The sequence below is a fragment of the Seriola dumerili genome, unplaced genomic scaffold, assembly GCF_002260705.1.
Source record: "Seriola dumerili isolate Sdu_G_001 unplaced genomic scaffold, Sdu_1.0 BDQW01000449.1, whole genome shotgun sequence".
Taxonomy (NCBI): domain Eukaryota; kingdom Metazoa; phylum Chordata; class Actinopteri; order Carangiformes; family Carangidae; genus Seriola; species Seriola dumerili.
Genome location: NW_019174704.1, coordinates 7,654,259 through 7,665,213, shown reverse-complemented (window position 1 = coordinate 7,665,213; position 10,955 = coordinate 7,654,259). Strand labels below are relative to the sequence as shown.

The 10,955-nt window shown below is 39.1% G+C and overlaps 2 protein-coding genes across 7 annotated transcripts; one reads left to right on the top strand and one right to left on the bottom strand.

Annotated features, from left to right (window-relative positions):
• Positions 1–370: 370 nt before the first annotated feature.
• ccdc61 (coiled-coil domain containing 61) lies at positions 371–5,878 on the bottom strand. Of its 5 annotated transcripts, none has more exons than XM_022762721.1 (13): positions 5,681–5,878; positions 4,128–4,285; positions 3,963–4,045; positions 3,111–3,271; positions 2,811–2,963; positions 2,514–2,721; positions 2,314–2,414; positions 1,978–2,198; positions 1,730–1,808; positions 1,455–1,652; positions 1,337–1,370; positions 771–837; positions 371–682 (listed from the first exon to the last, which is right to left on the bottom strand). In XM_022762721.1, the coding sequence occupies exons 2-13, from the start codon at positions 4,273–4,275 to the stop codon at positions 588–590; spliced, it is 1,548 nt and encodes a 515-aa protein (XP_022618442.1). In that variant the 5' UTR covers positions 4,276–4,285; positions 5,681–5,878; the 3' UTR covers positions 371–587. The 5 variants fall into 5 exon arrangements, with proteins under 5 accessions (XP_022618442.1, XP_022618444.1, XP_022618445.1 ...); XM_022762723.1 differs by having other exon boundaries at positions 1,978–2,195; XM_022762724.1 differs by having other exon boundaries at positions 2,332–2,414.
• On the top strand, positions 5,139–9,772 carry LOC111234572 (inositol-trisphosphate 3-kinase C-like). Of its 2 annotated transcripts, XM_022762726.1 has the most exons (7): positions 5,139–5,232; positions 7,580–7,677; positions 7,818–8,031; positions 8,505–8,709; positions 8,903–9,004; positions 9,082–9,153; positions 9,376–9,772. In XM_022762726.1, exons 2-7 carry the CDS (start codon positions 7,629–7,631, stop codon positions 9,580–9,582), a joined length of 849 nt encoding a protein of 282 aa, XP_022618447.1. In that variant the 5' UTR covers positions 5,139–5,232; positions 7,580–7,628; the 3' UTR covers positions 9,583–9,772. The 2 variants fall into 2 exon arrangements, with proteins under 2 accessions (XP_022618447.1, XP_022618448.1); XM_022762727.1 differs by lacking the exon at positions 5,139–5,232 and having other exon boundaries at positions 7,469–7,677; positions 9,362–9,534.
• The last annotated feature ends 1,183 nt before the right edge of the window (positions 9,773–10,955 follow it).

Genomic DNA, 10,955 nt, shown 5'->3' with positions numbered 1-10,955 from the left:
TGACAGAAAAGCAATTTCAAGATGTTAAAATTTAGATTTTTTTCCCCTGATGCTCGAGTCCAAATAATTAATTAAAATAACCAACATTTTAAAACAGTAATGAATTGTTAGGTACATCCCAGAAAATGTCACTAAATATTGGACGTACATGTGCAAATAGATGAAAAATGACTGATCCGCTTCACCTGCTACATGTTAAAATGTATTATATCAAAAAAAAAAAAAAAAAAAAGGGATCTGGAAGATGAGAAAACATCAAGTAAAGGGGAAATTAAAATATTAATTGATTGATGTACTGCCAAATTTTACATGTATGCACTAGTTAAGTTGGTTTGGTGAGGTGTGAAGAAGAAAGGACACTACACTCAGACACAGTCACATTTTAAGTTAATTAATAAAAACTTGGTATATAAAAAAAAAAATATATATCAGTCCACAAAAAGTAGTCCTTCACAGTGATGGCTGTAGTTTCCTGAAATCCTGGGAGTCTGACCCTCCAGAGGGAGGCTTAGTGTCTTACATGAACACACATGAACAGGTAAGCCCATTGCTCATGTTTTAAGATCGGTTCCTCAGCCTAAACTGCGTCAGTGCCCTGTATCTAGGTCCCTCATGTATTCCTGAAGCGCCTGCAGCCTGGCATCGATCTCCGACAGCTCAGCACCTGTATCTATGGAGCTCTCTGTAGATGGAGAACATAGAAATAATCAGATGTTTTTTCCCCAGTTAAAATAATTTTATTGCAGCAAAAATGTAAAATCATGAGTTACCTTTGTCTTTCATTTTGTGTGTTGGAGTACTACACAATGGCTTCCTGGTTAAAAGGCCTCCTTTTGACTAGAAACAGATAAATTGCATATTGCATAAGATAAAGCGGGCGATATCCTATATTTTCCTATTGACAACAAATCCCATGAAAATACCAAAACCATCACCGACTTACTGGCACGCCCTGCCGGTGTAGCCAAAGCCTGATCTGTGTTCCTCTCTACTATTGTTGTCTATGTAGCTTCAACAAACATAGGCACTAGTGCACCAAGTGTCTATTAATCCAAGACTGAAAACCGTCCCCACCAAATAATGATTTACTCTTGAATATTTTATCTTTTTTAAAAAACCAGTGCTTAGACGTTTTAGGAAATTACTGAGACTTAAATTAAGGAAGTCAGACAGTACTCAGAGATGAACGACTAACACTGTTGTTTTTGGTATTTTCTTAGGATTTATTGACTGTAAACATGTAAAATGTAAATGACCCCAACCTTATCCTTTAAATATACTGAGAGAGCAGCAATGAACAGTGTACCAGAGTTGCATTAATTCCCATATCACTCACCACATTGGGTCCATTGTAAGTCTTTTTTCGTCCTCTATAAACACAGAAGAACAGATGTCAAACTAACCGGCTGAAACAACAGATACTTCACAAAACCTGTGAAAGGTAATCTCATCACCTGAACAAATTTTTGGCCATTTCATCCATGTCCACTAATGAGCTTTCAGAGGAGTTCCTGCTTCCTCTCCGCTCCACGGATAAACTCCTGCCTCTGCTGCCAGACCGGGCCATCTGAGGATAGGCCTCTCTGGAGCGTGAACGTCCCCTCTCAGGGACGAGGGGTGACGTCAGCATATCCTTCCGCACCTTCCTCTGTCTGACACAGAAAAAAGGATTACAACTATTGAACCAACCAACAACAGTACTGTCAATGGAAAAATAACAGGAACCAACTTTTTGATTTCTGCCTCTTTCTGTCTGCGATTTCTGTCCTGGATGTACGCAGTTGGATCAAAGCGTGGTACCCGTGACCCTGGATGATAACAGGCGGGAATAAAACACATTATTGCGTAGTTTGATGACTGTGGTTGATAAAATGACAAATTCTCTTGAAATTATTTTGTTCTACACTTTGATCTTTTAGGTTATTGATATAACAAAAGAGGCAAATGTAGAAAAAAAAAAAGAAACAGAGACAGTACCAGTGGGAGAGGGTGAAGGTCTGGGTATGCGAGCACGTGGTCCTGAAGAATCCGCTCTTCTTCCTCTTTCATCTGACCTTTGCAATCGGTCCTGTATCCGTTCTCTTGATCCTGAGCGAGCCCTGACCGTCCCGTACCCTGTTCTTCTCTCGCGGGATAGAGAACGATAGCTTTCCCCATCGACTCGAGAGCTGATGTGACCGGACACAGGCGTCACTCTGCTGCAGACACACACAAAAAAAAGTTGTGCCCTAAGTAGGTAAATAGATTCACATTTTAAATGTTTGTCCATATTGTAAGTGAATGGATGAAAGAGAGAAAGTAAAGATATAGTACATGCTTAGAGTATCTAACCCTCTCCGTAGTAACGCCAGTTCACTGGTGAGACTCTTGACACGAACACGGAGAGCACACTCTGATGCTCTCAGCTCCTCCAACTAGCCAGGATGGGGGAGAAAAAGTTAAAACCAGCTGAGCAACCAAGAAAACAACATAAATCTTTTTCAGCTGACAACTGTGAGAAGCGGAACATCCACCTGCTCCATTAGGAGTCTCTGCTCCTGGCATCTCTTGCTTGCCGAGCGTTGACTTTTGGCTCTCTCCTTGACAAGCTGTTCCTCCAGCGTCCTAACCACATCTATGACCCTCCTGTCCTCTCGCCCATGTGTGGAACCACAAGCAGTCATCTGCAATCGCTCCAGAACTTTGGCCATGGATTCCTTCTCTTCTTTCACCAGAGTCAACCTGGAAAACAACAGAACACATCAAAAAAAAAAAGTCCTGCATCCCTTCATATTGGTCATGGTAAGTTACGAACATTAAATACAACCTACTCTGCTCGTAGCCGCTGTATTTCTAGTCCTGCTGATTTGTCAACTCCATGTGAGGTGAGAGCGCTGAGCTCAGCCCTGAGGGTTCTGATTTCCTTCTGCAGGGCAGCTGGGTCAGGCTTACCCACATAGGGCAGGGGTAAAGGGTAGTGTATCCTTCAAATACAGCAAATCAGCATATCAGGCCAGTTGTTGCCACTGACACAACAAAAATATTCACAAACTAAATCTGTGGTCAAAAGAGGACATAATGCATAAGCAAAGTTTGTGAATATGTAAACGTTGCCACAGAGAGACACACACCTGTCAAACTCCACAGTGTATATGAGGATTAGATATCTTTTGGCAGTGAGTGCAGATGACTGTTGATGTCCGCGAGGACGACTAACCACTCCTGCTTTTCTGTTTCGTAGCAGCTCCAGGTCGGCATAGGTCAAAAGGTCAAGTGTAACAGAATCACTCGTCTGCAGAAAAAGCTCAAATTCACTATACAACATCAAAAATTAAAAATAGATTTTGTGGACATGTAAAACATGTAAAATATTTTTTTTATATGCTTCCCCTATTATAATACACAAAGAATAATGATTATGTATTTTTCTCTGATGAGAATCATGCATTTAAGTTACATTCAGATACAACAGGAGCCAAATTTCTTTACACAAAATTTGGCTGCTTGGGTTTTTGTGGTCAGTGTGTTACTTTTTTTTAAGCCACAAACAGCCTGACAGACAGTATGGATGTTTGTTTGAACAGCACACACAAAAGGTTGTGTGTGTGTGTGTTTGCTTTGCTCGTGTGTATACGACAGTTGACTGAGACCGAGACTGATTTCTCAATGTACCCATAATTCCAATAGTTACTCCTATTTTCCTCCAGGCCCTCTCTCCTTTTAGCCCCTGTTCCTGTACATTCATGAGTAGGAGAAAAGGGAACAAGACAGTTCGGGACAACTGTACAATTTTCGCTCAAGTGGAAACACTGAACTCAAATGAATGAGTCTCGCCTCAGCTCACACAGCCTGGAGCGAGTGTGTGTGTGTGTGTGGCTGTCTTCACATCTTCATATCGTTCTACTGACTTTATTTCTACCACCTCTACATTTCCTCCTTCCTCTTTTTATTCTATCTATGTATGAGTGCAACATCAAACGTACCTTTCTAACAGCTGATTCCAACATGCTACAGAAAATGGGAAACTGCTTGAAGTTACCAGTTTTCCGAGTGAGGTCTTCAATATCTGAAAATAAATAAATAAATAAATGTAAATATCGTGAGTAGGACTATTTGTATTTAGTCAATGTTAAATTTATGCTACTTACATGCTGGATCAAATCCCCCCCTCCACTGATCTGCTGTCACTGAGTCAGAGATTTCAACCATCAGCGAACCCTTGTCCACCTCTATCTTCACAGAAAACTCCACCCCTCGAAATACAATATCCTCCATCACCTCAGAGCCCTCCTCCATTGCTCTGGATCTGTGCAGAATAAATAATTGATGTCTATGAATTACAAGCAACTGGAATAAAGCTACATACGTCTGATGTCAGGAAAAACTACAAGATCTAAAGCCTGATCACAACCATGATCTGACTAAGAAAGCTAGATTCAAACAGCTTGGGAAGCCTTAGAAAGTTCATGTCTGCAAAAAACAGGGGAGCTCACTGTTCACAGTCAGCACGTTGATTCTTAGTGTGGTGGGGGTTTGGGATTTAGATCTGTTGTCCCCTGCAGCAGTGCCTCAGATCAAATGGAGCCATCACGAACAACCTAATAAATCTGGACAAATCTGAACTTGAGTCCCAATGGTTTCAAGAGGTTCACAAGATAAATCCGAATGGAGACAACTGTAATCTCTGAAAAGCAGTCATTAAATGATGCATGCCACGTTTCTGAGTAACTCATTTGTCCATTAGTGCGTTCATAGCTTTACAGAAACAACCCAAAAGCCACATTGCTGAGCAGTAAACTAGTTATTCTCAGTGCATTTAACTCAGTGTTGTTTTTGGAAAGTACTTTATATTTGTGCTAAGTTGATCTTGATTTGTGCAGATTTGCTTTAACTTTTACATGCTTTTTTTGTCACTATCATAAAAACCTAGTTGCAAAAACACAGACCATGGGGATATAGCAATAGGATGGATATCTGTAATTATGAATCTAGCTATAGATATTATTTCTCATGACAGCAATGTAGTGTATTAGTTATTTTAAATTTTTCCACATCACTGTTCTGGCTTTCTCTCCTGTTTCACCTGACTCACCTCAAAGTTTGTCTTCATCAAATCACACCGCGGGGGGCGGTAGCGAGCAGACAGGGTACATTTCAAAAGGTGCCATCATTTTTATTGAAAAAAGTTCGGGTTGATGGGTCATAGCATATGTCAAAAACTCAGATGAAATGCCTTAAATCGTGTTTTAAGAGGTAAGTTATTAAATCATTGTCTATTTTGCTGCATTAAAATGCTGTTTAGATTTCGCGCTTGACTTCACTTTCTCCCGTACAGAGTGACAGAGACTGACATGTTACCTGTGTTAACCTCGTCTTTCACCGTATATGATAAAACATTGGATATAACAATATCCAATATCCAATGTTGCTGGTTTAGCTACGATAACTTTAAGTTTAAGGGTCGGCTCTACTCAAAAATACCCACGTTATCTTCCACTTTGCTGTTAATAGGTCAACTAGCGGGAATAACATCTTCGCACTGGTAACGTTGACGTTAGCTAAGGTTGGCTAGCACGGACATTACCGTTAGTTAAAGCTGGGTAACTCAAGTTAGTAAATTCATCTCAATTTATCTCTTAGTGACCCACGTAACGTTATACGATGTGCGAGTAATCGCCAAACAAAAACACATTAACGTTACCTTTGTTTGCAGTAATGATCCTGGGTGAGGTGAGTTATTAGCACATAGCTGCTCGTTGTTAACACATCGTGGTGATATGGCTTGGTGAAGTAAATGAAACAGCCAACCGTCTGACCGGTGGCTCACTCGATCCCAAATCAGCCTGTAAGCCACCGGCACCGTGGAGGGTGCAGCGGTTCAACAACCGGGAACCGTTAAATTCTTCTTCGTCTCTTTGCGCTGTCTGTGCTGCATCTTCCTCTCACTGAAATTGACGGAGGTTTGCCGCCTCTCAGGCGCATCACTGCCCCCTACAGGTCATGAATACACACTGCCTTTAACGTTATTGCAAGAGGACAGTATTTGAAGAAGTTAGAAGTGGAAAATACTACAATTTCATTTCAACGTTTTAGTGTTAAAACAAGGGAGATAAATGTGTCATGATTTGTGAGGTGAATGCATTATTAACAGGCTACTTTTGATTATATTTTCATTATTACCAGATAATAGGCCAAAAATGAAACATTTCTTTTTACTATTTGCTGTTAAATATTCACATGCATCTATGGAATCTAACATGTGATGGATCCATTTCTTTAGTATAGATCCTATTGACACTAGCATTCAAAACAAGCCTTGGTAGTATCAATACTGAACCCCACCCATAGAAATATAAGAAGTATAAGATGTTTCACTTAAGTAAAAGTAGCAATATACTGTAACCATAAACATCCTTCATTATAAGTAAAAGTCCTGCACTTCCAAAACTGACTCATAGAAGTTTCATCACTGATAATACTGCAAAAAATTCTTCAAGTGGTATCACAAGTACTGAGTACTTGATACTCATTATGCAGAAAGAAAATGGGTAAATTACAGTATTATTATAACACTAATAATAATCTGTAAACAGCATTTTACTGTTGTAGTTGACAAGAGTGGCACTAACTTCAACTGCTTTATATACTTTTGGATAGTGTCATATCTAACAGTGCATCATATTTTATAAACTGATCATATGTTGTGCATGTAAAACCTTAATCTGCAAAGTAACTATAGTAGCTAGAGTTGTCAAATAAATACTGGAGAGTAAAAAGTAATAATTTCCTCTGAAGTGTAGAGTAGAAGTATACTCTTGGCATTTGATATTCTTCATGTCAATTTTGAATGTCCATATTTTTACGTTATCTGTGTTCATTGATGAACCCCAGGAAGACTAGCAACCACTATCCTATAAACAGTAAATAGTATGATGCCTTTAATGAATGTTGTACATTGTTGTACAATGTTGTATTCTGCAGGTAATCATGTAACATGATACCTTTTTACATCTGCAAATAATTATATTTCTTTTATTTCTTTTATTTCATTTAACCTACTTTTTATTTTTCTTGTTAATTAGTTAACTGTTTGCTCCATAAAATATTTGTGTGATGCCTTACAGTTTCATTTATAATGATCTGATGAACCAACAGAACCAACAACTCTTCATACGTGTGAAGCTGTTTTTCTGACACAATTGTATCAACACTATTGTACATGTTCAACATTATTTTGAAATTTTCCATGTTGATAATTGTCATCATATGTGTGTTCAGCGTTCCACTGTTTGGTTAAGTGGTTAATAGCAGTTTTCAGTAGAAAACAAGTGCTCCCTGTAAATGTTTGATGAACCTGTTGCATAACACCAGAGCCGACTTTGTCCTCTGCAAGTCTTCACTCTGTCTTAGTGAAGGGCTGTTTCCATGGAGATGTTGTTCAACCAATAGACAAAACCTTGAGTGACTAACTCTGAAGTCTGAGGTCCTTGCTGCCTGTCCATGAAGATCCAAAAAAAAACACAGGCAGCACAGGAGTGTGACCTGCAGTGTGTATGTTCTGAGGAATGACTGACTAGGTTCTTTTTGTCTTCCCATGCAGGTCTGCATGGAAGTAACACAAAAGTTGCCGGACTTCGTCTCTTGTTCCTATGACTCCCAAGAAACCTCAGAAGTGGCTGCAAGTGGTCGGACATGCAGGTTTGTTTATCTGGCCTCACTTGTCTTTCATGTTACTCCTCAGCGAGTCTAATTCTGATTAAAAAAAACAAAATATTCACAATGTGATTTTTTCTTGTGTTTTAACTCCTGATTCTTCTTTTCCTTGCTTGTCTTCACAGGGAGCTTTCATGTAGGGGATTATGGTACACTGCTGAAGAGATTTTGTAGGACGGAGCAACAATGCTACCTCAGGCTGATGACGGACACTTTGAGGCCCTTTGTTCCAGCCTACCACGGTGTGGTGCAGCGGGACAAACAGGATTACAACATGATGGACAACTTGCTGACCCATTTCCACACACCTGCCATCATGGACTGCAAAATGGGCAGCCGGTGAGTTTTAACGGGGCATTTTTTGTTACTGTCAGAAGCTGATGGAGTTTTCTTTATGCAAATTCATAGGAGGAGAAATATAGTACAAAACTACACCACAAAAAAGGCCTTGTAGTTTTTGATACAACCTGAATATCAAAAAAAGGGAACACAATCGTTTAGTGATAAAATAAGCAGAAAAATAATAACAATTGTTTAAATAGGCCAATAACATATTAACTGAACTGACTGAAATACACAAAAGACCTATAAATTTAATAGTAGCTTGTTTTACTTACATTTATCATACATAGGGATAAAAAGATCTTTATTAACTTGACAAATTAGCATATTTTATGCTTCAATCATACTATTTATTCCTATGTAAAAGGAATGTATTCCTCTGAAAAGCTCTTTTTTCACAATTGTAATAAGTCTAATACAATTAATATTCTCCATTCACAATAAAGACAATGAGGCACTGTCCTTCACAGCACATATCTTGAGGAGGAGCTGCACATAGCCCGAGAACGTCCCCAGCCTCGTAATGACATGTATGAGAAGATGGTGGCTATGGACCCAGAAGCCCCAACAGTCCATGAACGAGCCCAGCAGGCAGTGCTGAAGACTAGGTACATGCAGTGGAGGGAGACGCTGAGCTCCACGACAACTCTGGGATTCCGCATCGAGGGATTCAGGGTATGCTCTTCATAGATGGTTGTTTCAGGTCATTGCTCCATTGTGATATAGTGAATAAATGCTGCTAGGTTGACAGTCCTTTTTTGAAAAATGCAGTTTTTTTTTAAATTTTTGCACCAATAAAAATTACAATTTTTTTTATTGCTATAAATATTGGATTCCAATGCTGTGATCCGTACCTTTTAATGTGCAGAAGGCAAATGAAGAATGCCACACAAACTTCAAAAGAACCAAAAGCAGAGAGCAAGTGATGGAAGCACTTGACAAATTTGTTGAATCCAGTACGCACATTGTGGTGAGTGTAGCATTCACTGACTTTGTTTACTTCTATTGCTACTTCTTCCTCTGTAAGTCTTGTATCTTTCCCTTCAGTGGGGTTATCTGAGACAGCTGAAACAGTTGCGGCAGGTCTTGGAGGCATCTGACTTCTTCAGAACACATGAGGTAAGCTGTGTGATAGTTTTGTTGAACAGTGTACCAGATGTTTTGATTAAGATTTTGCGAAAGTAAAGGAGAAAACACCCATATCTTGTTCTAAAAGATCTATACTGGAAATGAATGATGTGTTTTTGAGCCTATGTTTGTTAGCAGGTCTGGGCAGGCTTAGGCTAATAATATAGTACATTTGTCATTTTTCATTTTTTCTTAACAGCTGTTTCCCTGCAGGTTGTCGGCAGTTCCTTACTGTTTGTGCATGACTGGACAGGCAGAACAGGAGTCTGGATGATTGACTTTGGAAAGACAGTGGCCTTGCCGCCACACCTCACATTGGACCACCGCACTCCCTGGGTAGAGGGCAATCGAGAAGATGGCTACCTGAGGGGTCTGGACAACCTCATTGATATCCTAGCCAACATGCTGCCACTGACCTGAATGCCACTCTAAAAATGTGTGGAAATCCAATGTCAAACTTCCTTCATCACTTAGAAATGAATGACTGCAGATGGCTTGGCTTCTGAAATGATTGTGTTGTCAGACTTGATAGAATGAGCTCTGTAGGAAAATAAAGCAATGAACAAAAGTATGAGGGGGGTAAAAAATTAAAGATGTGGTTGATTCGTTACAGGAGTCCTCTATGAGTGTCCTTTAAGACTGTAAAATATAAAATTCATTGTTTTATGTTATCCATAGAATCTAATAATACATAAGCCCATAATGTATTTAATTTTAAACCACTACATCTAGAAGGTGATTGCAAATGACTGACAATAAATAATCACAAAAACCACAATTTGAAAGTAGCCTAATAAATCGATCGGATTAAATCTCATGGATTAACTAAAACTAAAACTAGGCTTTTCTCATCAGAGTCAAGTCACTGAGTGTGAGTGAAGTGGGCTGGTAACCAGAGTGTAAGCAGCTGTGTAGTGGTGAAGTGAAATGATGGTGAAGTAACTGCTCTCCTCGCTGTATCCAGTTTTATATGACCAGACCAACCAATCAGATATAAATAAACTTTGATTATTTGAATGTGGCATGTTTATGGTTAGTCAAACAGACAAGGACAAAATGAAATATTTTTTTCTTTAATTTTGTTCACTGTGTTTCACTTAAGTGAGACCATATGACAACTATGGATTGCCATGAAGTTTGGTTTCATCTAGGGCCATCAACAGGTTGAAAACTCTCAGCACTACATTTACTGAAAATTAGCAAATGGTTACATGCTAAGTTGAGATAGCGAGAGTTTTAAACATCATATCTGGTAAACATCAGCATGTTAGCATTATCATTGTGAGCATGTTAGCATACTGGCTTTAGCCTATAGCTCAGTTATCCATAAATAGAGACCCACACAGCCGCTAGCATGCTGAAGACTTCTTGTTTATCTACAAATTAAACTAGGCCCAATGACAGCAACAGCAGATAAACATTATCTGATGCAGTGTTTATCAGAGCAATAAAGAGTAATATTATATCACAGTAGTTCTACTTTCATTTATTGAAAGATCAGTGACTAGAGTTTATGCCATTATCAGCTGTTAAAGTTTCTGATCAGTTTATTTTCAGTTACACATTGAGATTTTAACATTGGTTTATCCTCCCTGCAGCTGACACTCAGACAGGAACCCTGCTTTAAATTTGCATCCGTTTGTCTCAGTAACGGTTATTGGTCAAGGTGACTCCAGAAACATCATGAGGGCGAGCTGGATTTTGATTTTTTGGATGTTGATTGACAGCATTTGGTGTTTTTACTCTGTTGTGGATGACTGAAAAAATCAACATCAAGTAAATTCCGTAACTGC

Bases quoted from the DNA above. Each gene is read 5' to 3' on its own strand.
- ccdc61 (XM_022762721.1), bottom strand. From the start codon at position 4,275: ATGGAGGAGGGCTCTGAGGTGATGGAGGATATTGTATTTCGAGGGGTG. The intron at 1,809-1,977 runs GTACTGTCTCTG...GTTATCATCCAG, and splicing joins ACCTTCACCCTCTCCCACTG to GGTCACGGGTACCACGCTTT. The intron at 1,371-1,454 runs GTGATGAGATTA...CTGTGTTTATAG, and splicing joins ATGGCCAAAAATTTGTTCAG to AGGACGAAAAAAGACTTACA.
- LOC111234572 (XM_022762726.1), top strand. From the start codon at position 7,629: ATGACTCCCAAGAAACCTCAGAAGTGGCTGCAAGTGGTCGGACATGCA. The intron at 7,678-7,817 runs GTTTGTTTATCT...TTGTCTTCACAG, and splicing joins GCAAGTGGTCGGACATGCAG to GGAGCTTTCATGTAGGGGAT. The intron at 8,710-8,902 runs GTATGCTCTTCA...TTTAATGTGCAG, and splicing joins TCCGCATCGAGGGATTCAGG to AAGGCAAATGAAGAATGCCA.